The sequence below is a fragment of the Amblyomma mixtum genome, unplaced genomic scaffold (genome assembly GCF_055824585.1).
Source record: "Amblyomma mixtum isolate Tamu unplaced genomic scaffold, ASM5582458v1 scaffold_27, whole genome shotgun sequence".
NCBI classification, from domain to species: domain Eukaryota; kingdom Metazoa; phylum Arthropoda; class Arachnida; order Ixodida; family Ixodidae; genus Amblyomma; species Amblyomma mixtum.
Window position 1 is genome coordinate 272,531 of NW_028317724.1, and position 23,747 is coordinate 296,277.

The 23,747-nt window shown below is 49.3% G+C and overlaps 1 protein-coding gene across 1 annotated transcript; it reads left to right on the forward strand.

The window, feature by feature from the left end:
- The first annotated feature begins 12,592 nt into the window (after positions 1-12,592).
- Positions 12,593-13,927, forward strand: LOC149324513 (uncharacterized). The gene has a single exon (XM_089565468.1). It carries the CDS (start codon positions 12,593-12,595, stop codon positions 13,895-13,897), a length of 1,305 nt encoding a protein of 434 aa, XP_089421594.1. The 3' UTR covers positions 13,898-13,927.
- The last annotated feature ends 9,820 nt before the right edge of the window (positions 13,928-23,747 follow it).

The window sequence follows — 23,747 nt, forward strand, 5'->3', positions numbered from 1 at the left end:
TTATAAAACTTCTCCAAATTAGAGGAGTTGCGCGACATGTTCACTGTTTTGCTAGCTAAACTTGCCATTGAAACCATTCGTAAGCATCAAAACTCCCGTGCATTCTGCTATCCCCATCATCATAGATGTCAGTTCGCGGTCAGACCAATCCAATCCATCAGTACGGCTCCGTAGCGCTGTTGTTGATATGTTGCGTAGTGTTGTCGCGCAGATCTTTATAGCTCTGTTATTATAAAATGTGGCTTTGTTCAGTCTGTGGACGAAAGTTGTGTGTAACTTAAGCAATTCGAAAGATACGGGAAGCGCCTGAAGCTCTTCTGGAACACCGGAATCCCGTACTGCGTCGACCTTGGTGTCAAGAAGGCTTAGTGCACATGTGATTGCCTACGAAGGTATGTATCCAGTGCACTTCTTGGAACTTTGCTTCTAGGACAATGCAGCATGCTCATACGTATAACATTCGTTCACAGGACAGTGGGAGCAGTAAGCGCGAGGAGATGGCTTTCCCAAGTGTGTGCTGTTCTCACACTTTCGGGAGCCTACATCACACAGCTGCGGGAGCCCTCAACTCGCGCGAATAATTCCCACTCCTCTTCAAAGTTGCGGGACGGAGTGTTTTCGCATCTTGTTAATTTTTAAGGCATCGCTATGTTCACTGTGCCTATATAAAGAGTGACAACGCGCGAAAGGCAGACCATAGGAAGCGCGTGAGGTCGCAGTGGTTCGCAACGGAAGCTTTGCGGCTTTCTGTGCACAGTCGCGTACAGTGCTGCGCAGGGTAGTGCCCTAAGGCCCATGAAAATATATAAAGAACAGATACATTGTCAGATATGGTGTGGAAAAGTGAGAGTTGTTATTGCCTTATATTTATTGAGGTGTTTGTTAAAGTGCATTGTCTGTTATACTTGCAGCATTAAACACTTCTATTAATTGGTTCCAATGTTTTTACTTGGGCTACTGCATTGTGCCATTTGTTTCACATGACTGATGTTTGCCGCGTTCTTTTTTATTTCAGAAATCCTGTGGGTGGGAAGATTACGGATGTGTGTCCCAGGCTTGCTACATTTGAAGAGTCACATTTAAGAAAATTTCCGAATGTAACCATTGCTCTGCTGATGTATCATCAACCACAATAAAATATGCGTGCTATGCATCAAATTGTTTTTGGTTTTATTGCATTGCGCGGAGTGAAAAAAGCACGCATGCACCATATATGCGAATATTCGAGAAAGATCCGCCAATGGACGTACTCAACTGGACGTCCGTCGGCGGGCGAACCGTATACCTTTGGCCACCTTTCGGACGGCCGACGGACGTCTACCGGCTGTTTGCGGATGTTCAGCGGACGTACAGAACATCCGAAATAGACCTCTGTCGGCCGTCCGAAGGATATCGGTGGTTGCTTGGGATAGTTCTCCAGCCTTGCTGCCACATACCAATGCAAATCTATGATGAGATAAGAGGTGCACAAGAGTTTACAATGCATACAGCACACACAAGAAAATCAAGCCATTAATCTGCCATGTCACTGTGCGAACCATGGCTTGCAGAAATATGTTACCTTCGGGTTGCAAAGGTCTGAAAAAAAGACACAAAAATACGAGAGCAGGCAATTTTTTATCCCACCAGTTGCATGAGAAAAGATAACACCACATTTATGTTTCCCTGCATATTACTGAAACAGTAATAATGAAGATAAATTTTCAAACAGGCTACAAAGTTAAAAAAAAAGACTTGTAAAGGCACGAAGGAAATCTGCATGGGACAATTTGCGGTCAGGAGTGTTTGGGCTGGAAGAATTTGAAAATAGACAGTATAACAGCTTTGCACGCATTAAGCAAGAACATTTCATTAGGAAGCTTGTGAAGAAGTAGTGGAACATAACACAGGCTGGTATGCTCCCTTCATCTAATATGAACTTTTGGCACTATAGTAGGATGCAATTCAAGAATGCAGCAGCGAATGCCCCTCAACAAAAGCCCTCCAGCCAATGCCGTCGACTGGTTTACATGGTGTGGCGGTTAATCACATTTCACGGAGGTACATGCCAGCCACCTGGGATTTCACGTTAAGGAAATAACTACGACGTCTGAGAACTGGTCAATGCCACTGGATGGAAGGCATTCGCCACTGCATTCTTGAGTTCTGTCAAATTATTAAAGCCGTTCATGTATTCAGAGGTGATGGGCAGGTGTGTAAGGAGTGCAGTGTTCCTCAGACTGCACATATATTTTATTATGACTGTTTCTGCAAGAAATAGTTCACGGTCGCCCTCAAGACAGCATATTCCAGCAAGGTGAGCTCGGCGCTGCCATTTCGGAACTCATCGGCAGACTGAATGCGATTACAATTTCTCCCAATTGGGAGCAAAACATTATCGTCTGTGGCACGCAGAACCCCGAGGTAGCTCAAAAGCTTCTGACGGACATCCAAATTACAACCAGCAAAGGATCGCTCCCGCTTCACGGACACCTCAAGCTCACCGGTGATGTGTGTCGTGGTGTGATTACTGTCCATAACCTTGAAACCAGCGAATCCTTGAAACATAGTGTGCAGTGGCGCGGTGGTGAATTAGTCCATGTGCGCAAGCTGGGAAAATCGAATGTAGCTGTGCTCACTTTCGAGGGGCGCAGCGTTACGTCCATTACAATGCAGAACTGACTCCCGTCAAGGAGTATAAAAAAACGGTGCCAGCGTGCTACCGTTGCGGCACACTGGGGCACCGGGTGGACAACTGTCCCACCCCGGTCAAGGAAAGATGCGGCCTTTGTGGTCAAAACGTGAGGCTTGGTACTGAGGGGATGGCCCCCCACGTCTGCAATCCATGTGCTTAATCTGCGGGGGCCCGCACCTCACCAGCTCCTGCGAATGCACCGCCAAATTCATCAAGCTGCCGCAGCCAGGGCCCAGGACGCCATCCAAGGGAGCGAATTCCGGCGCTACACGGGGAGGGCGGCAGCAAAACAACCAGAAGACAAAAGCGTAGCTTTTTGGGCTTGTTGGTGCATGATCATAGCGAGATAATATAGCGCAGAATAGGACAGGACACAAGAAGACACGAACAACACGAGCGCTCGTGTTGTTCGTGTCTTCTTGTGTCCTGTCCTATTCTGCGCTATATTATCTCGCTATAACCAGAAGACGCCACGACGTGGCGTGATGCCTCCCCCTGGCAAGACAGCAACGGTAAAGCCACCACCCGGAGCAGCGGAGTTCCCAGCTCTCAGCGCTTCACCTGGCGGCGCCGCCTGCAACCAACCCAAGGTAGGCAGCTGGGCAAGGGTCGCCTCCTCTCCTTCCCCTCCTCCCTCCTCCCCCACCAGCACCGCCGAGACGCAGGAACTCAAGCGCGAGCTCGCCCTCTTGCGAGCTCAAAACGAAAAACTAGCCAGCGAGCTTAACTCGCTCAAAGCCAAATTCCCTACTCCGCCCGCGTCGAGCGACGAGGAAGAAAACATCACAGACAGGGAGATTCCTACTCCTGTTTCATTAGACCTGCCAGAGTACATAAAACAGGAGTAGGAATCTCCCTGTCTGTGATGATTGAGGGCGAGGAATACGGCCCTTACATGATGGGAACACGGGGTACCCCTCAGGGAGCGGTGTTATCACCGCTCCTGTTCAACATAGCTATGATGCGCCTCCCAAGCCAACTGGCCCGGGTGGAAGGCATTCAACACGCGTTATATGCAGACGACATTACAATTTGGACCACTGAGGGGAGCCTTGGGGACATGGAGGCCCGCCTTCAGCAGGCCGCTTCCATAGTCGATGCGTATGCTATTGACTGTGGGCTCCAATGTGCTCCAGCGAAATCAGAGATTTTGCATGTCAGAGCGAACCCAAAGGATAGGACAGCAATTCACATCTCTCTGTCAGGAGGTCCTATTAGAGAGGTGGAGGAGCTCCGTATTCTGGGCCTTTTCATTCACCACAGACTCAGACCGGACTCCACCATTCTGAAACTCAAGAGAGTAGGCGAACAGGTAGGGCGCATGATCCGCCGCGTTTCCAACAAGCAGGGCGGTCTGCGGGGCAGGGACGCGCTTCGGCTCGTCTATGCCTTCGTGACTAGAAGGATCCTCTACGCCGTGCCATATCTCCACACTACTAGGCAAGACGAGGCGCGAATAGACGCCGTCATCCGCAAGGCAACTAAGCTAGCCCTGGATCTCCCGGTGGCTACCTCTAATGCCAAACTCAAGGCATTGGGGGTGCTAAACTCCTACCAGGAGCTGCGGGAGGCCCACCTCGTGAACCAATACACGCGGCTCATGCAGACGGCCCCTGGGCGCCGCCTGCTAAACCGCTTACACATCCAACACGACTGCACTCCAGAGGAGGCGGAGCGTATCCCAGTACTGTGGCGCCATATGCTCTGGGTCTCCCCGCTCCCCCGTAACATGGACACCGACATGCACGTAAACAGGCGACAAGCGCGGGCTCGTGCTCTTGAGAGACAACACGGCTCCCGACCTGGTGTATATTATGTAGACGTAGCAGGGCCATCGCCCACGGGATTTTACACGGCCGCTGTCGTTCACCAGGAAATGCACGTTGATGGACTCTCTTTTCGAGCCCCGAATTCAATGCGAGCCGAGGAAGTAGCGATAGCGCTTGCTGCCGCCCACGCCAATTCGAGAATCATCATTACGGACTCCCGAAAAGCATGTGATCATTACTTGGCAGGGGAGATCTCCCCCTTAGCTGCTTGTATTCTAAGACGGACTGCCACTGATCCAACACCCAAAAGAATCATTTGGGCTCCTGGCCACCAGGGCTTATGAGGTAATGAGGCCGCTGACGCGGCTGCCCGAGCGCTTACTCACCGGGCTCCTCATCCCAGCTCTTCTGGCTCGGAGACTAACCAGCCGCTGCTGCGATTCAAGGAAATTATAACGCATTATAGCGACATCCACCGCATTTTCCCGGCCCCTGCAAAGGGGCTGAGTAAGACGGAGGAGCGAACTTTAAGGCGCCTGCAGACAGGTACTCTACTCTGTCCTGTAATCTTAAAGCATTACGATCCTAACACGGATGGGCGATGCCCACACTGTGGGGAGACCTGTGATATCTTCCACATGGTGTGGGCATGTACTCAAAATCCCCACCTCCCCCCTTCCCCTACCCCTTCCAGAGAGGCATGGGAGACTGCCCTTCTCAACTGCTCCTCGCTTGAGTCCCAAAGGGCTCTGGTGAAACGGGCTAGAGACGGGGCATTGTCATGCGGTGTCCGGACTAGGGACGCCGACCATGTAGCGGGGCCACTCTGTGGCTCCCAAACTCTATTTCAGTAATTAAAAGTTTTCACCACCACCACCACCTACTCTTGTGGAGAGTCGCGCCGCGGCCCTGGAGAGCCGGGTGACCGCAATTGAAACACAATTGGCTGACCTCCCCAAAATTATCCACGATACCATTGCGCGTCAGGTGGAGAGTGTCATCGCACAGGTGACACAAGCCGTAACTCACATTATCCAAAAATGGATAAAAGACAATCCACGCGTCCTTAAACGCGTAGGGCCTATCAGGGACGCTAACCGCCCCTCCAAATTCAACAGAGTTATTCCCGATGAGTTTGACTTCTCGGAAGACTCCTCCACGTCTGCGCCGGGCACTAGCGGACTGGGGAGTCTTAACAACGTAACCCCACCCTCTGCCTCCGACCATGGCCCCCAACCCTAAGTCGCGAGCAAGAACAACTCAGCCGCTTACACTAACGCAGTGGAACTGCCGAGGTCTCAAGAACCGCATGAAGCGGACTCATCTCTGCCTCTATCTTGAGACCTTTGAGTTTCTCGTCGCCGTGGTTGCCCTTCAGGAACCCGGCGCCGGGGCCAAACTAACAAACTACACTACATTTCAACACAACCCGATCCCATGTATACTTGTTCACAAGCAGTATACTGCGCAGGAGGTCACGCTCCCCACAACACCGTCTTTCCCATACACGATGGTGTCAGTGCTGCCCCTAAAGCGGTCTGACCCACCTGTACACATTCTAAACATTTACTGCCCACCTAAACTTAAGAACGTCACGTTCAATGAAATTTTCACCCAAGCAATGCAGGTGGCCGGAAGGGATCCCCTTCTGATCGTCGGCGACTTCAACGCCCCGAGCAGGCTATGGGGGTACCCCCGGGAGGATAGACGTGGGAGGAAGCTTGCGAAACTTCTTTCCACACTTGGACTTACTTTACACACTGACCCCGCCAACCCAACACGTGTCGGCAATTCGATTCAACGAGATACTTGCCCCTCACATTTACACGCAACATACGCCATGCCGACTGGCTGAATATAGAGGACACTCTGGGTAGTGATCACTGTATAATCAACACAACCATTTACATGCGTCCCCTGAAACGCCCACTAACATAAGCTTGTGTCCCGGACTGGACGACTTTCCGCACATCTCTACCTATCGTAGATCCCCTCCAGTCGGGATACGACGCATGGTCCAAATCGCTCACGTCTACACTCACGCAACACGAAAAGCAGATACAGCTCACAGAAACACAAACGGACGTGGACTACCACTTGCTCCACCTTTGGGAGGCCCGCCGCAGCCTCACCAAACGATGGAAGAAACAGAAACATAACAGACGCCTAAAGAAACGCATCCTCGAACTCACACAACAGGCAGCGGATTATGCTACTCAGCTAGCCGACACTAACTGGGTGGACCGGTGCAACGCGGCTGCGCGCCAGTTGTCTGGCCGCAACACGTGGCGCCTATTCCGCGCTCTCATCGATCCAATACAAACACGCACGGAAACCTAACGCCACTTACATAGGGCATTGCACAACTTTACAGGAACGACAACACAGCTAGCGCACACGCTCAGGGATCGATACCTTTGCACCACTAAGAACCCCCGGCAGGCGGCGTACTCGTATGCAGGCGAAGAGAACAGGGAGCTGGACAAGCCGTTCCAGCTCCACGACCTCCGGGCGGCCTTAAGCAAGATGAAGCGGGGCACTGCACCAGGGCGCGACAAGGTTACGCTCAAGCTCTTGGCCAACCTTCCCGACGCAGCCTACGCCGCGCTGCTCAAATACATCAATAGCATTTGGGACGGAGACTATACTCTCCCTCTCGATTGGAAATCGGCTCTCGTGACCTTCATTCCGAAGGTCGGCAAACCTATCGATGTGGAGAACCTTCGCCCCATCTCTCTGACGTCTTGTGTCGGCAAGCTGATGGAGACGATGGTGCGCGACAGACTCTCCGATTATCTCGAAACACAGCACATTTTCGCGGACACCATTTTCGGTTTTCGTCCTCACAAGTCAGCACAGGATATACTTCTGCAGCTCCACCACGACATTTTAGATCCTGTGGAATGTCCCCACAACGACAAGGTGGTCCTGGCCTTGGATCTTAAAGGCGCATTCGACAACGTCAAACATGAAGTAATCCTGGACCACCTCAGTAACACCAGCTGTGGCCACAAAACATTCCATTACATAAGTCAATTTCTTACAGACCGTCAAGCCTATATACGCATACAAGATGCGGAACACGGGCCATACACCACCGGCTCGAGGGGAACACCTCAAGGCGCGGTCCTGTCTCCCCTGCTCTTCAATTTGGCAATGCTTCGCCTTCCCTCGAAATTGTCTTCTCTGCCCGGGATACATCACGCTCTTTATGCGGATGACATTACAATCTGGGCCACGCAAGGTAACCTGGGCCACATGGAGTCCTGCCTGCAAGCAGTGGCGACCCTAGTCGACGACTACGCGGCCTACTGCGGACTCCAGTGCGCCCCAGCTAAATCAGAATTTGTGCACTTACGTCCCTCCTCCCGGGACACAACACCGCTTCGCATCAGTCTCCCCTCGGGACCGATCCGGGAGGGCAAGGAGATCCTCGTCCTTGGCCTCTTCATACACCACCAACGCAGAGTCGACACCACCCTAGCCAAACTTCGCACGGTGGGAGACCAGGTGGGCCGAATGGTCCGCCGGGTCTCCAACAAGCGGGGCGGATTACGAAGCAAGGATGCACTGCGGCTTGCCCATGCTTTCGTAACGAGTAGAATCCTCTACTCAACTGCCTACTTGCACCTGCGCAAACACGATGATGACCAACTGGAGGTCATCCTGCGGAAAGTCATCAAGCGGGCTCTCGATCTCCCGGTCACCACGTCCAACCAGAGACTTCTGGCCTTGGGCGTGGTGAACACATTCCGGGAGCTTCGAGAAGCCCACTTAGTCAACCAATACACGCGTCTTGCACAGACCACGTCCGCTCGCCGCCTCTTGGACCGGCTGCACATGGAACATGACTACCACATTGAGAAAAGGGAGAGAGTGCCGGAACCCTGGAGACGCGCCCTCCGGGTCCGACCCCTTCCCCGCAACATGTCCAGAGAAGACCATAGCGGTCGTCGCCAGGCGCGCGCGGAAGCGTTGGCGCGATACTATGGTAACCAAGAACATGTGTATTACGTAGACGTTGCCGGCCCACACCACGGGGGGTGGTACACGGCCGCAGTCGTACACAACACAAACACAGTTAACGGGCTCACTTTCAAAGCCTACAGCGCAACACACGCGGAGGAGATTGCCATTGCTCTGGCTCTCACGAATCCCAAGTCAAAACACATCATCACCGACTCACGAGGGGCCTGTCGGAACTACGAGTTGGGCTGGGCTCCCCCGCTTGCCTGGCGCATACTGGAATATAGCTGTCGATCTGAAGATCCAACTCCACGCAACCTGATTTGGGCCCCCGGTCACCAGGGACTCCAGGGAAACGAACAGGCCGATCAGGCCGCCCGCGCACTCTCTCCCCGGGCTATCTCCCTGTCCTTGGAAGGGTACTCCCAATCAGACAATCTGGCCATTACATTTAAACAAATCACCGATTACTACAAGGAGGAGCACCGGCGCTACCCGGCCCCTTGTAAGGGTCTGGATCGCGCTGACGAGCGCCTCCTCATCAAAATTCTCACTAACACTGTACTGTGTTCGGCGGTGCTTAAACATTTCAATACATCCTTTGATGGCACGTGCCAGTTCTGTGGGGAGGTGTCTGACACCTTCCACATGGTTTGGGCGTGTCAATCTAACCCATCTATCCCCCCAACCCCACCAGAGAGGACTGGGAGGCGGCCCTGCTCGGCTGTCAAGACCTGAAGAGCCAAAAGGCCTTGGTTCAACGGACGCGGGCGGCGTTGCTTGCCAATGGGGCCCCGGAATAGGGGCTCCACCTAGTACTGTGAGGGGAAAGGGCCAATAGGGTACGTCCTACCCCAATCACTTTTCTGTAAAAAATTTAATTGCCCATAAATGTTTTTAACCACCGCCACCTTCCGGTTGCAGCTTTTTATCGTGAGCTTTCCTTTCATTTTCGCCTGTGGAAGCACATTCTGCTTCCGTCGCCTAGGTTCCTGCTCTCTGACAACGTCGCTTTGATTGTCAGCCAATTCACCTGCGCTACCTGGCTCACGTCTGTCTATGGCGCCTTCACTAAGTTCCTCAAAGCTGCACTCTTCCTGCTCAGCGTCTCTGAGTGCGCATTCGTACTCATCTTCCTCGGATGGAATGACGTCTACCGCCCCTACGTCGTCTGGAACATTCTGTTCTCCACTGTCGTCCAGCACCTTAGTTTCTTCAGGCGCAGACGAACCAGTGTTTACAACTGACATTACTGCTGACACGCAGCTCTCGTCATGCTCCTGACGCGTTTCAGCCAATTTCGGATGAGGGTCGGCTCTGTACTCAGTCGCGGTGTTCCCGCTACTGGAATGTCGCAAAGCTCAGAGCAGTGCGAAAGCACGGGACTCGTTTCGCATCGCTCGCCAGAGACACCAACGCAAAACTCAGCGTCCGAAAACTCTACATGCACCCGCTTCCGTTGATCGTAAGTGTCGGGTTTCTGCATTTCTGCCGAACGCGCTGCACAACACGGTGTGCCGTCCTCGTTTACTTCGCTTGCGTCGGCGCAGGCCTTTTCATTAATGTCCAGACGGATGTCCTCTCTGCCCTGTCAGCAACTTCTCCTGCTTTCGACACGCTAGGAGATCCGCTTAACTCCGCCACAATTTCAATGGGCGAGATCTCTGTAAGTGCATCGTCCGATGCTGTGACTACCTTATCCGATGGTATAGAGGCTTTCTCAGTCCAGCGGTAACACGTTATATCTCGTCAGAAAGAAGCTTTTCAGCTCATCGTAGTCCGCCAAGCCGCCGTCCAACAGGCGCTTGACAACGTCATACGCTTCGCTGGAAAGCAGGGCTACCAACTTCTGTGCCCAATCATTCCGCTCAACGCGCTTTCTCTCGCAGACGCGTTCGAACTCCGCCAAATATTTCGCCATATCTTCGGCGATCACGAAGGGCCGCGGCCTGTCTCTCGGCTGCCGACCGTTGGTCTCATGCAGAGCGGACAATGTTTTATATCTCTCGAAATCGATCTGATGCGCTTCAAGCTCCAGGTCCATCAGTTTCTTAGCGCGAGCACGCCGTTTTATCTCAAGCTGCCTCCGTTTTTCTGCCTCTTCGAGCTCAAGCTGCTTCTGTTTTTCTGCCTCTTCGAGCTCACGTTCTGCCTGTTCGCGCTCAAGTTGCTTCTGTTTTTCATCCTCTTCGTGCTCACGGCGTTCTGTGATCTCTTCCCAGACCTCATTGGCTTCCTCAGCCGTTACATTCTCCTTTCGCATGATCTCAAGAATCGCATGCTTTCGTTTTGCGGGGCCCAAATCAATGCCCAACTCTTCACAAATTTCGATGAGTTCCTTCACTTTGAAGTTCTCCATCGCGCACCATAGCCTCTTGTTGTTTGCCCTTTTCTTAGAATTCCCTTGCCGTTCACTACTATAGCGCTACTAGTACGACACGCGCAAGTAATTCTTTCCAAAACTGCCTTGTTTACTCCCTCTGCACTAGCTTTCGTTTCAAAGCGCTCCGACTTGGCTCGAAACAGCAAAGCTCTCTCCAGTGCTACACACACAGCCCTACTCTAGACTACAATCACGTGTGCTAGAGCAGTCTGGCGAATTGAAGGGAAAACATCAGGCACTCACCGCGCCGAGGTAGCTGACGCCGGTCGATCCCGCAGCTGCCATCCACTGTTGGGACTGCGGCATCCCTCCGCTGCCACCACTGTTGGGACTGGGAGTCCGAGCCAGGAAACGGTCGAGGCGACGGTGAGTCAAATGACTTTTATGTTTAGTATGTACAAGGGCTTTTAGCTAGCACAAAGAATAAGGGCGGCCCCGGCGACGAGCGTAGCTCCGGTGTGATGGCTCTTCTGCTGCCCGTCTGCTGCTCGGGTTGTTGTTGTTGTGACTGAGAGAAGGATGAAGAGGAAATTGCACGGGCCTGCTACTGGCTCGAGCCAAGCCACCACCGCTGCCACGTGCAGATAGAGGAGAGTTAAAAGATCAGAGAAAAGAAGTAAAGGAGAGAAAAGACGCGCGTCGCAGCAACAACTGCGTCCGCCGGAGCGGTCGCTGCTCAAAAAGAAGCGGCCGAAGCCGCGCTCGCCGAAGCGAGAACAGTTTTTAAAGCCGCCGCTGTCGGTTGCGGCAGCCAGCAGTTCAAATCCTCCAATCAGGTCACGGCACTGGCCACCGTTCAAATTAGACCAATGGTCGAGAGGCGACGGCCGACGAAGCGTCGGAGGACTTCGCACCGACGGTGAGGAGGGAAGGAGGAAGGGTCCGCGTCGGCGCCAGCGAGGCGGGATGATTCACGCTGCACGCCGCGACATGTCCGAGAGAGTCTGGGCCTGCTTTGAGCGTCGGCGAGCGCGCAGCGCTGGTTTCCAGAGAGGCCAGCCAGCGAAATGTGGGCGCCGGCACTACAGCCCTTAAGCTCCCTTCGCATCTTCGGCCTTCGCTGCTGCTGCCGGGTTCACGCTGCTGCCGTGGTCACCTCCGCTCAAGGTAGTCCCCTGCCCTAATCCACTTAAGCGAGGAGGGGGGGGGGGGCATCACAAGCACCACACTGCACCACTGCCGTCGCGAGGTTGTCGTCCTTGTCGACTGTTCACGGTTGCTGCTTGATCGGGCCCACGTGGCCAGAAGTACAATCACAACAGCTCGTCCGCCGCCAGATAGAGGCCTCGAAAGGGGTTATAGCTCCTCGCTGTCCTCTGAAGAGGCCGCATCAGCTAGGCAGGTCCTCTGTTTCCTGGATGATCGGTGTCGGATGATCCTGGAGTCGGTGTCTGCATGCCAATGGTCTCAGGTAGAGCATTAGTGGTCAAGTCTGCACAATGCCCCCACCCCGGCAAGGCAAGAGCACCACCCTTCTCCTGAGTCGTGCCAGGCAAAACAAAGAACAAGGCCTTAAGCTGTGCTGCTCGATTAACTCCCCTTTTGGCTCCCCCCCCCCCCCCCCCCTCAGGCGGTCTGGTCGGGTGAGCTGCGGACGCGACCTATGCGGGCGATTCACTGGCACCGCATTTTTCAATTTTGAATCAGGTTTTGTGCTGGAAGAAATCACAGCTGCCGTTGCGATCCATAGACGGACGGCACCGATAGATCAGTTGAGAGGATAGTAGAGCTCCACTACTATTCGTGTAATCTCAAGCTCTAATCTATACATTTTTCAGTGGGCGTGGGAACAGCGTCATCATGAGGCTGCTTCACGGCATGCGTTTCTTCATGCAGATAACGGCAATCCTTCAGCTCAGCGCGGGACCTATGGCACCGGCTGATGCCATTCCGGCTACGCCTGTGAATGTCGACATTCAAGTTGGCAGCGTGGAAAATGGAGAGCTCTGGCAACCCTACTACACTATGGCTCCATCGTACAAGTCCTGCGCATCGTCCGCGACATCACCTTTCTACATGGATAAAAACGGACTGCAGCGGCCTGCGCCTTTCAGTGGGCGTGGGAACAGCGTTATCATGAGGCTGCTTCACGGCATGCGTTTCTTAATGCAGGTTGGTAATAACTATTCCATGTTTGCTAAGAAATCGAACAATATGTGCCTGCTGCTGTTCCCACGCCCGGGAGTGCTGTTGATTTTGCTCGTCCCGTGCTTCGATGTTTCCAGTCAACTGCTTTTGTTGTCGGGGGACGTTGAGCTTAACCTTGGCCCTGGGTCGGGCTCTGGCGCTGTCACACGGTCCAAAGACAGCGCTATTGATAATTCCCTGCAGAAACAGCTCAACGCTATGTTGACTCTGTTAGAAGGTGTTAATTCAAGGACCGCTAAAATGGAATTTGAGCAATCACACCTAATAGCCTCTATTAATGAAATGAAACTAAATCAGGAATCTGTGATTAGGAATATTACCGATATTGACGCGAGACTGTCGGCAGTGGAATCTAAATCATCCGCCAGTGATGCGGCTCACGGGGAATTGCTGATTTTGCGTGAGCTAGCCGATCAGCTTGTCAGTGAAAATAGCAAGTTACGTCTTGGACAGGCAGAGCTGGAAGACCGGCAGCGCAGGGAAAATCTTCTGTTCTTCGGCGTACCCGACAGTTTGTCCGAAACGTGGGATGAAACGGAAGAAAAATTATTGAACCTTGTTTCAGGCTGCTTTGATCCTGTTCTTACGAATGACATGTTTGAACGAGCACACAGGATTGGTGTGTTCTCAGACGAAAAGAATCGTCCGATTGTTGTGAAGTTCCGGTCTTTCAAAACAAAACAACAAATCCTAGTGCAGTCTGCTAAACTTAAAGATAAAAAGGTCACTGTAAGTGAAGATTATTCTTTGCAGACACGTGTCGCTAGAAAGAAGCTTGTGCAGTTCGCAAAGGATGCTGATTTTAAGTATAAGCTGCGGTATAACAAACTGTATTGTAACAACAAATGCTACGGCTATGACCCTATTCACGATAGCGTTTTCGAGCTAGCTGGCCCACCGGGATCTTTAGTGGCCCCTTGTCGCGCTGCTTCTGGCTCGCCACACGCTTCGCCATAGAGGTGCGGGAGGGGCAGTGGACGGGCGACTGGAGATAAGACAGCGCTATCAATTCTCTTCACAAACATAAGAAGCTTAATACCAAAGCGGGAAGATCTAAACTCTGTCATCGACTCATGTGATGCAGATGTTGTATTGTTGACAGAAACGTGGCTCTCTGCAAAGATAGAGAGCAAGGAACTGTTTGATTGCAAGAAGCGCTACAATGTTTATCGTTCTGATAGAGGTGACAGAAGTGGAGGAGGTGTTTTAATAGCCATCGCCGATAATATTGTGCCTTCACCGATTAGTCTTTCTAGCACTTTAGAGTTGGTTTGGGTTGAACTTCGTGTTCATTTCAGAAAACTGATTCTGGGCATATGCTACCGTCCCCCGTCTTCGTGTGCAACTTTCGTTGAAGATTTGCATGATGCTCTTAACATGATCTCAGTACGTTATCCGGGTGCGGCAATCCTTCTTGCTGGTGACTTCAATTATCCCAGTATCGTGTGGGATAATACATCGCCGTATCCTCGCCCCTTTTCTACCGAATGCAATAACTTTTTGCGAACCTGCTTGGATTTAAACCTTTCGCAGCTAGTTACTAAGCCAACTCGAGTCACGCCATCATCTTCAAATGTATTAGACCTTGTGCTCACCAACGCGCCGGATCTTATCCCTTCAATCTCGTACTTACCTGGTCTTAGTGATCACACCTTGCTTCATTTCGATGTAAAAATTAATTAATTAATTAATTTATTTATTTCTGATACCCTCATAGCCCACAGGGCATTATTGAGGGGAGTGGTACATAGATATAAAATGAAACTGTTACAAAAAGGGGGTTAACGCATACATAGGCATGCCTACAAAAAATGATACGCATGATTCCAAAAATAAAACTAGCTGCAAGAAAATACATGATTCAAAAAAGCGAAACAATACAATAATTAGGAATACCAACACCAAAACGAATAAATTCACAAAAGCAGTCAAAAAACATTTCATGGAAACACACAGATATGAACTAGAACATCACCCTTCGTAGAAACATTGAACGGGTACGATGGCAGAAGGCTATTAACAGAACAAAGTGCATGCGAAAAAAAAGGAACAGGGCTAAATACACAATATACAAAACGAAGTGAACCAACTGAGGCTATGGTAAACCATATTGTAATGACAACAGTGCCCTAAACTCATCAACGTCCTTTGCAGCTACAATACGTGGTCGTAGGTGGTTCCACTCCGACGATGTTTTTGGGATAAAGCAAATAAGGGAAGGGGAATGAGGGGCTCGTTATAAATATGACAGAAGCCAACAGCCACAGAAACCAAGTGGCACAGGGGATTTTTTTTAATTATTTATTTTATTTGTGGTGTTGATAAATTTAGAATATTACTGAATATGTTATCGCTTAATGCTAATTGATTAGAAAAGCAGAAGAAAAAACAACCACCTGCCGCCGGTGGGATCCGAACCCACGACCTCCGAATTACGCGTCCGGACGCGTAATTCGAACAGGCTACTACAAACAACGTACACTACCAAGAAGAGCAGCACAAATGCTAAGCCTGGCAATACTCAAGGCAACGCACTCACCAAAACCGGAGCCAGGACACCACGCAGACGATCTCACCGCTGCCAACCAATTGTTGGGACCCGGGTAGCATGGACGGACCGGAGATGGGACGAGGAGGATGGGAGACTGGGTTAGGAGGGAGGCAACGAAAACTTTATACACTCATTTACATTATTTACAAAGAGCGACTGAGAATGACTCCCAGTGGAACCGTAGTCGTCAACTTCGACTTCGTCGAAGTCGACTTCGCCAACCGTAGTCGACGGGAGTTAGCTGGCTTCTCTCGGCCACACTCACAGCCGAGTTAAATAGGGTTCGGATTCCCCAGATCCCTGCCTGGGGAATAAAGTTCGAAGAGCACTGTCCAATCGGACGGATCGAAGGGGACGCTGGTGTTACCACCCACGGCAGGGGCGGTGCGGGCTGTTCCGCTCTCTCGCAGCTCGCTCGATGGGAAGGGGGAGATGCTGACTAATCCAACACGGCTGGAAAGGAATCTCCCGCAGTCTACCAGCAGGTGAACGACCGTGCTTCCCCGCCGGATGTCCAGAACACGAGACCTTTGTCGAGGACACAGCTGCCTTCAATTAACAGCCAGCGTGACTGTGCGTAGCACCCCTCCGTCCTTCGACGACCCGAGGGTATACACTCGGCCTGACTGGCGCCGCCTCATCTCCGCCGCTTCCGCGGGGGTTTCCGCTGTCAAATTTGCGCCCTTAAGCCCCCTTCGCATCTTCGGCCTTCGCTGCTGCTGCCGTGGACACGCTGCTGCCGTGGTCACGCTGCTGCCGTGGTCACCTCCGCTCAAGGTAGTCCCCAGCCCTAATCCACTTAAGCTAGGAGGGGGGGGGGGGTCATCACAAGCACCACACTGCACCACCGCCGTCGCGAGGTTGTCGGCCTTGTCGACTGTTCACGGTTGCTGCTTGATCGGGCCCACGTGGCCAGAAGTACAATCACAAGTGTTGTGTCCTCATTCGCATTTCCGCCGTGTGAACGGCCGCGCGTGGTGTGCGATACCGGGAGCTCGGAGTTCACGGCCTAGTCCTCAAAGTAGGCCCAACGCCCTAGTAAGAACCCCCACAGAGGTTGTTCTGACGTCCTCCCACCATACCGATGTTCATGGTTATTTTGACGGCTAACACCACTTGCTTGGCGTGTTGGTAAATCATGCTTACAATTACACAGCGCAAAGACAAAGTAAGGAAACACCACAGCGCTTTGTGGTGTTTCCTTACTTGTCCATGTTTGTCTTTGCGCCGTGTAATTGTAAGTTTGACGGCTAATTGACTTTGCACCTCTAATTGCTCCACATCAGCCGTAGCTTTCTTGTTTCATTAATTAACATTAACTAATTTATTTATTTATTTATTCATTTTTTAGGCAATACAAGGCAAGACAAAAGGAGACTATTGGTCTCCTGACTAGGTCTTGGCCTCGCCGGGCACAGCAGAGGCAGTAGTACATAACATATCGCCATAATCATACATCCTAATCACGATCAGATCAGATGATTATATAATTCTACATGCAATATACATATGCACAATCTGCGAGAAATAAATGGCACTTTGCTTAATAGCGACATGAAGAAACATAGGAATATTTAATAAAAACAAAACAAAAAGACAAACCAGAACATCAATGACACAATAAGGCACGTGCTCTTTGCCTAAACTGATGTACAGATGTAAAATTTTTTGCAGTAGCTATTATATCTGGATAGGAATTGCAGAACTTTGAAATTTGATATTCGATAGTTTGAGTACCATAATTTGTTCTTGGCCTTTCTGTCAGTAAAGTAGTATGGCGCAATGAATAACCGGTATCTCTATCAAGGTACTGACTACAAAACGCCGCAGAATTTGTTGTCATCTCTTTATATATATACAGACTCAGTTTCAGGTGATATGAATACATGAAAGACGGTAGATTGTGGCGGATCATAAGCTCAGAAGCACTAGCTTGTCCATTTGCTGGCTGAAATAAACGTGCAGCTTTCCGAATGAGCACACATAGTCTTTCGCGATCAGTTTTTGTGGTAGTTCCCCATACCAACAGACAATAATTTATATGAGATTGAACAAGAGAAAAATACAGTCGCTTCTTGAGCCAAACGGGCAACAGATTACGAAGCCTGTACAGAATGCCAACTGATTTTGCAATCTTGATGCGGACATTATTAACATGATATGACCAACTAAGCTTCCTGTCAAAAGTAACTCCTAAAAACGAAAGATTTTCAACCTGTTCAATCTCAGAAGTTCGAAACGACAGTCGCATAACATGGGATATGGGCTTATTTTTTGCACAAAACAACATAAACTTCGTTTTATTTGTATTTAATTCAAGTTCATTTAGGAAAAGCCATGTGCTAAGTTCCAGTAGCCAAGTGTTAGAAATAATTTCAAGTTGTTTAAGATTTTCACCATGAAAGAAAACGTTAGTATCATCGGCATATAAAATTATATCATTGGTTAAAGGAATGTTTACTATATCATTAATGTAAATAATGAAAAGTAAAGGACCTAGTATAGATCCCTGTGGAACTCCATATTTTATAACACTCATTGCGGATGAAACACCGTGCACTGATGTAAACTGCAGTCTCGACTGAAGATAACTACGCATTAGTTGGTGTGCAATACCTCTTATTCCATATAACTCAAGTTTTCGTAATAAAATGTTGTGTTTAATAGAATCAAATGCTTTTCTAAAGTCTAAAAAAATTCCTACAGTAAAAAGCTTGCTCTCTATATTGCTAAGAATTCTATTTTTAACTCGTAGTAATGCGGATTCAGTCGACTTGGCTTTTTGGAACCCATATTGACAGTTCGTAATTACATGCAGTGACGAAAGAAAGCTAGTCAAACGGACATATATAACACGTTCTGCGACTTTCGAAAACAGCGGAAGAACCGAAATAGGCCTATAATTACTTAGATCATTATATGGTCCTTTTTTGTGAATTACAGCAACCCGAGCGATTTTCATTTTTTCTGGAAAACAACCGGTCTCGAACATACGATTGCAGATGTGTGTTAAAGGTCCTGCTATAAATTCAGCAACTGCTTTGATTGGTATCACTCTTATTTCATCTTCGTCAGCTGCCGAACTGTTGTTTAAGGAATTAATAATAGAAATAATCTCATCCTCTGACGTGGGTTGGAAGAATAAAGAGTCGCTGATTGTTTGCTTAATATACCGTTCACAGCTGAGTTGTGAAGAAACATGAAAAGTGGAAGTCGATGCCCCCGCGTCTAAGAAGTGGTTATTAAATGCATCTGCAAGCGCTGCACCTTTATAAGCCTTTCCATTAAGAATCAGTTCAGCTGGTATGCCAGTCGCGTTGCTGGCGGTTAGTTCGCGATATGTTTTCCATGTTTTACTGCAATTAAGCAAACAAGGGAAGGGAATGAGGGGCTCGTTATAAGGCTTCTTTCATATTTATAACGAGCCCCTCATTCCCTTCCCTTGTTTGCTTAATTGCTTAGCGAGGGCCTCGGTTCTGGCAGTCTTGACGCCATAGGAAGCATCTTGACGCCAGTCTTGACGCCATAGGAAGCATAAGAGGGTTCTCACGCAGCTTCCACCCTCTCCGTTCGATGACGTTCTACGTCACACCTGCGGTAACTCAGGACGTTCTACGTCCGCCGCTTATGAACGTGGGTGGCGCTGATGAACACTCTCAAAGTTAGGTGACTTGTAAACATAAATACCCTCGAAAGCAGAAGATTTGACAGCCGTCGCCGTAGCTCAGAGGTAGAGCACCGGACGCGTAATTCGGAGGTCGTGGGTTCTGGCAGTCTTGACGCCATAGGAAGCATAAGAGGGTTCTCACGCAGCTTCCACCCTCTCCGTTCGATGACGTTCTACGTCACACCTGCGGTAACTCAGGACGTTCTACGTCCGCCGCTTATGAACGTGGGTGGCGCTGATGAACACTCTCAAAGTTAGGTGACTTGTAAACATAAATACCCTCGAAAGCAGAAGATTTGACAGCCGTCGCCGTAGCTCAGAGGTAGAGCACCGGACGCGTAATTCGGAGGTCGTGGGTTCGGATCCCACCGGCGGCAGTGGTTGTTTTTTCTTCTGCTGTTCTAATCAATTCGCTTTAAGCGATAACATATTCAGTAATATTCTGAATTGACCAACACGACAAAATAATAATAAAAAAAATAAATAAAAAAAATCCCCTTGGTTTCTGTGTCTGTTGGCTTCTTTCATGTTTTACTGCAGTCATTTTTGCAAGCTTCAAATTTACGAGCATAGAATTCTGATCTCGCCTTCTTTAGGTCACTGCTCAGTTTGTTTCTGATTTGTTTAAATTCCTGTAGTAGTACTGTATCACGTGTACGCAAAAACAAGTTAAATAATCTATCCTTGTGTTTAATACGCTTGTAAAGTTCGCCAGTCACCCATTCTTTTCGAGCCTTTTTGTGCTTAATCACAGGTTTATAAGGAAATGCATCATTATAGCATTTTTTCAGTCTAGTAATAAATACATCGTAGGCTTTAGAAGGATCCATAATATCGTATATATCTTCCCACTTCTCCTTCTCAACCACAGACATAAAGGCTTCAACCTTCTGCTTCAATCACCCTTTAATCTATTTCAAACCTTTAGCCATCTTGGTTGCGTATTTTCCCCCAATTTCAACGTCCAAGGCTCTTTCCACGTCCACCCACCATATAGACGTCCGTGGCTATTTCGACGCCTAATTGACTTTTTTGCCTCAGATGCCTCAAACTAAGCTATAGGTGGTCGAGATGTATAACCCGAGTTACAAAGGTGGTGTAAATAAAATATGTTAGAGGTGATCCAGGGGGAGAAGTGGGAGGACTGGCAAGTCGATTTTGGGGTGACGGGAGGATGTCTTGTCTGTACTACATACCTGCCGATCCTGGACATCTTCCTATCATAGTGGACGCATGTGGCGGTCCTGACGGCGCCTGCTTAAGTACTCTGCGCTATAGCCCATGGTACAGCCTATTCTGTGTCATCGCCATCTCTTGCTGTGATAAAAAGCTTATGATAAAAAAAGCAGGCTTGTATTGGTTGGGAGCTCTTTGTGTCTCTACGGACACAAATTTTCGAAATCTTCTTTGCGACGTGGCGTTGACACTGTTGCAAGTGCTTCATTTTGCAAGGAAGAATGTAAATGCGTGACATTTTTTTTACACTTCTGAACTGCTATCAAAGGCAGCCTATGCGTGGGCAGAATTTCTTCTGCATTTATAGAGTCTGGTTAGTGTAATCATCATCATCAGCCTGACTGCGCCCACTGCAGGGCAAAGGCCTCTCCCATGTCTTTCCATTTAACCGTGTCCTTCGCCAGTGGTGGCCACCGTATCCCCGCAAACTTCTTAATCTCATCCTCCCACCTAACTTTCTGCCGCCCCCTGCTACGCCTGCGTTCTTTTTAATCCTCTGCGTTACCCATAAGGACCAGCGGTTGTCTATCAATATGCCTGCAGCTTTTGTTGACGCCGGTGTATTAAAGTCAGTTCAGCAGATGTAGATTCAATAGGCCACAAATCAAACGTGGACATTACGCGTTAGGACGTGCCTTCGAGCCAAGGGGATGTTTGTGCTGTGATCAGTTGGAAATATACAAGGAAAACGAAAGCTAACAGCGAAAAAAGGGAGAAGTAAAGGCACTGGGCATACTTGAGAGGGCCATGCGAGCGGCAAAAGCAAAAGGAAGTGGGGAAGAGAGCTGAGCTATATTTAAGCACAGAACAGAAATAACAACTTTGCATACAATAAAGCCATAGCCCCGAGCCGAAAAACGACACTATCAGGAAGCACAACAGTGTTTGGTAGACCATCAGGGCCAGCAAATGCTGCGGCCGCTGTCCAAGAACATTCATCTCCATTAATGGAGGATGGCCAAGACATACATACCAGTGCACACAGAGCTTTCAAGACTGCAATTAAGCATTGGAGACGGAATCTCTTTTGAAAAAGCCAAGCTCTGAAAGTTTCAATTAGTGTTCTAACCAATTTATGTCTGTTTAACTTATTAGTTAAACAGACATCACTAACTCAAAATGTTTGTTACGGTGTTCTGTCATTTGAAATTTTAGATGTGTTATTGATTTTATATGTATTGTTGATTCCCTCCCTGTCATGAGCCTCAGTAAGGGTTAACAGTATGAATAAATAAATAAATAAATAAATAGTTGAAATGAGCTAAAAGACAATAATGCAGGTGAAAAAATGGTGCAAAAGTGGGACTGCCTCTATTATTTGATGAGTGGGCCCTTCAGGCGACTTTTGATACACAAGGATAAGGATGATTCAATGCAGACGTATCAATAGCCTGCACAGAAAATCGTTTTTGCGGGACAGCAAAATATTGTCACCTGTTTCTTTCTTAACGTGCATTGAACCTTGCTGTGAATGTCGTGTCTTCAATGATTTGCAAATAACTGCGTGGACCAAGCTCACTTTGGGACTTATGATAGTTCCACTGCTTGGGTAAACACACTCGTATGTTACCTTGGCAAGGTTTTGTCCCATCGTACCTTGCGAATGTTTTGATTGTGTTGGCAGATTACTAATATTGTTGGCAGCTGTGTAGACGAGTTCTGTTGATGGTTGGCTTCAGTAAATAATGTCTTTCTGTTCCTTATGAACATCTTGTGCCATTTGATTTGTTCTTGCCCTCTTGCAGTTATGTTACTAGGTATCACTCATGTATGAGGACCTGGTTGTGTGTATAAATATTTTCACACATATCTCGATTGGTCCCAAATGTGTCCAGCTTGTGAATATTTTGTACCATATGATCTGTTTGTGCTGTTGTGCAGTTATGCTACTACGAGTGGCTCTTATATGATGAATTGCTTGCTTGAATAAATGTTTTCATATATGTGCATTTTCTAAATAAAAACTGCCTCATCATAATCACAAACAGAAAACTCTTCCTACTGTCACTAATGGCACCGCCTGTCAGGCCGCGGTAATGAAAGCTGCATTATTCTATAGGACGGTATCTGCCGTCGTCTTCCGACAAGGGCAGCCAGTTCTCGAGCAGCGGCGTGAGCCCACAGAACCGCGTCAACTCCGAGCATCGGCTCCGAAACCGACAAACAAGCTAACGCCGAGGGCCGGGAGACCCCGCGCAGGGGCAGACGTAAAGCCGCCGGCACTCTCTCGACAGCGAGAGAAAGAAATGCTTCACTGCTGCATTTCAAGTCGGAACCGCGTATGTGCGCGAGCGTATTCGGCGCGACTTGTGCCTCGAGAACAGCGGAGTACGGCGGGCCCATGGGCGGGCTGAATTCCGCCTGCCCGAGAAATAGAAACTTCCGCAGCGCGCCGGAGCGCTCGTTAAACATGTCCGTCCGCCATGAGCGCTCTGGAAGCTACTGAGCCCTTTTTTAGAGGCTCGTTTTCTTCGCCTACTCTCGAGTTCTCCGCTTATAGCATGCGCTGAAATAAACGCTTCGTATGTGTGTATAACGACGAAAGGAATTCCTCTCCATTCTCTTTATGAACCACAGTTAAACAGTCACGAGCTCGCGGCCGCACCCTTTGATGAAAAGTTTACCTGGGTTCGAACCCGGGACCAGGAAAAATTTTTCTTTAACTACGAAGTTTCTGAGAAAGCTGTATAGCTTTCCTGTGTAGCCGTATGGCTGCGCTCGAGTGGATGCCAATGAGTAATTACTCCCTTATTACAAATGTACTCCACCTTGGGGGTTTCCCCAAAACATTTGACCAACACTGTTCCCACTTCGAGTTATTGAACAATTCGCTCTCGCCCTACCATAAGCTTGCCGTCCCTGCTGGCTCAAATGGTAGAGCGACTGCTCCGGTGAAGCGGTGGTCCCGGGTTCGAAACCCGGACCAGGCCGAATTCTTCTTTAACTACGAAGTTTCTTAGAAAGCTGTACAGCGTTCCTTAGTAGCGTATGGCTGCATTCGGGTGGATGCCAGTGAGTAATTACCCCCTTATTACAAATCTACTGCACCTTGGAGGTTTCCCCTAAACATTTGACCAACACTGTTTTCACTTCGAGTTATTGATCAATTCGCTTTCGCTCTACCATAAGCTTGCCGTCCCTGTTAGCTCAATTGGTAGAGCGACTGCTCCGGTGAAGCGGTGGTCCCGGGTTCGAACCCCGGACCAGGACAAATTTTTCTTTAACTACGAAGTTTCTGAGAAAGCTGTACAGCGTTCCTTAGTAGCGTATGGCTGCACTCGGGTGGATGACAGTGAGTAATTACTCCCTTATTACAAATCTACTCCACCTTGGAGGTTTCTCCTAAACATATG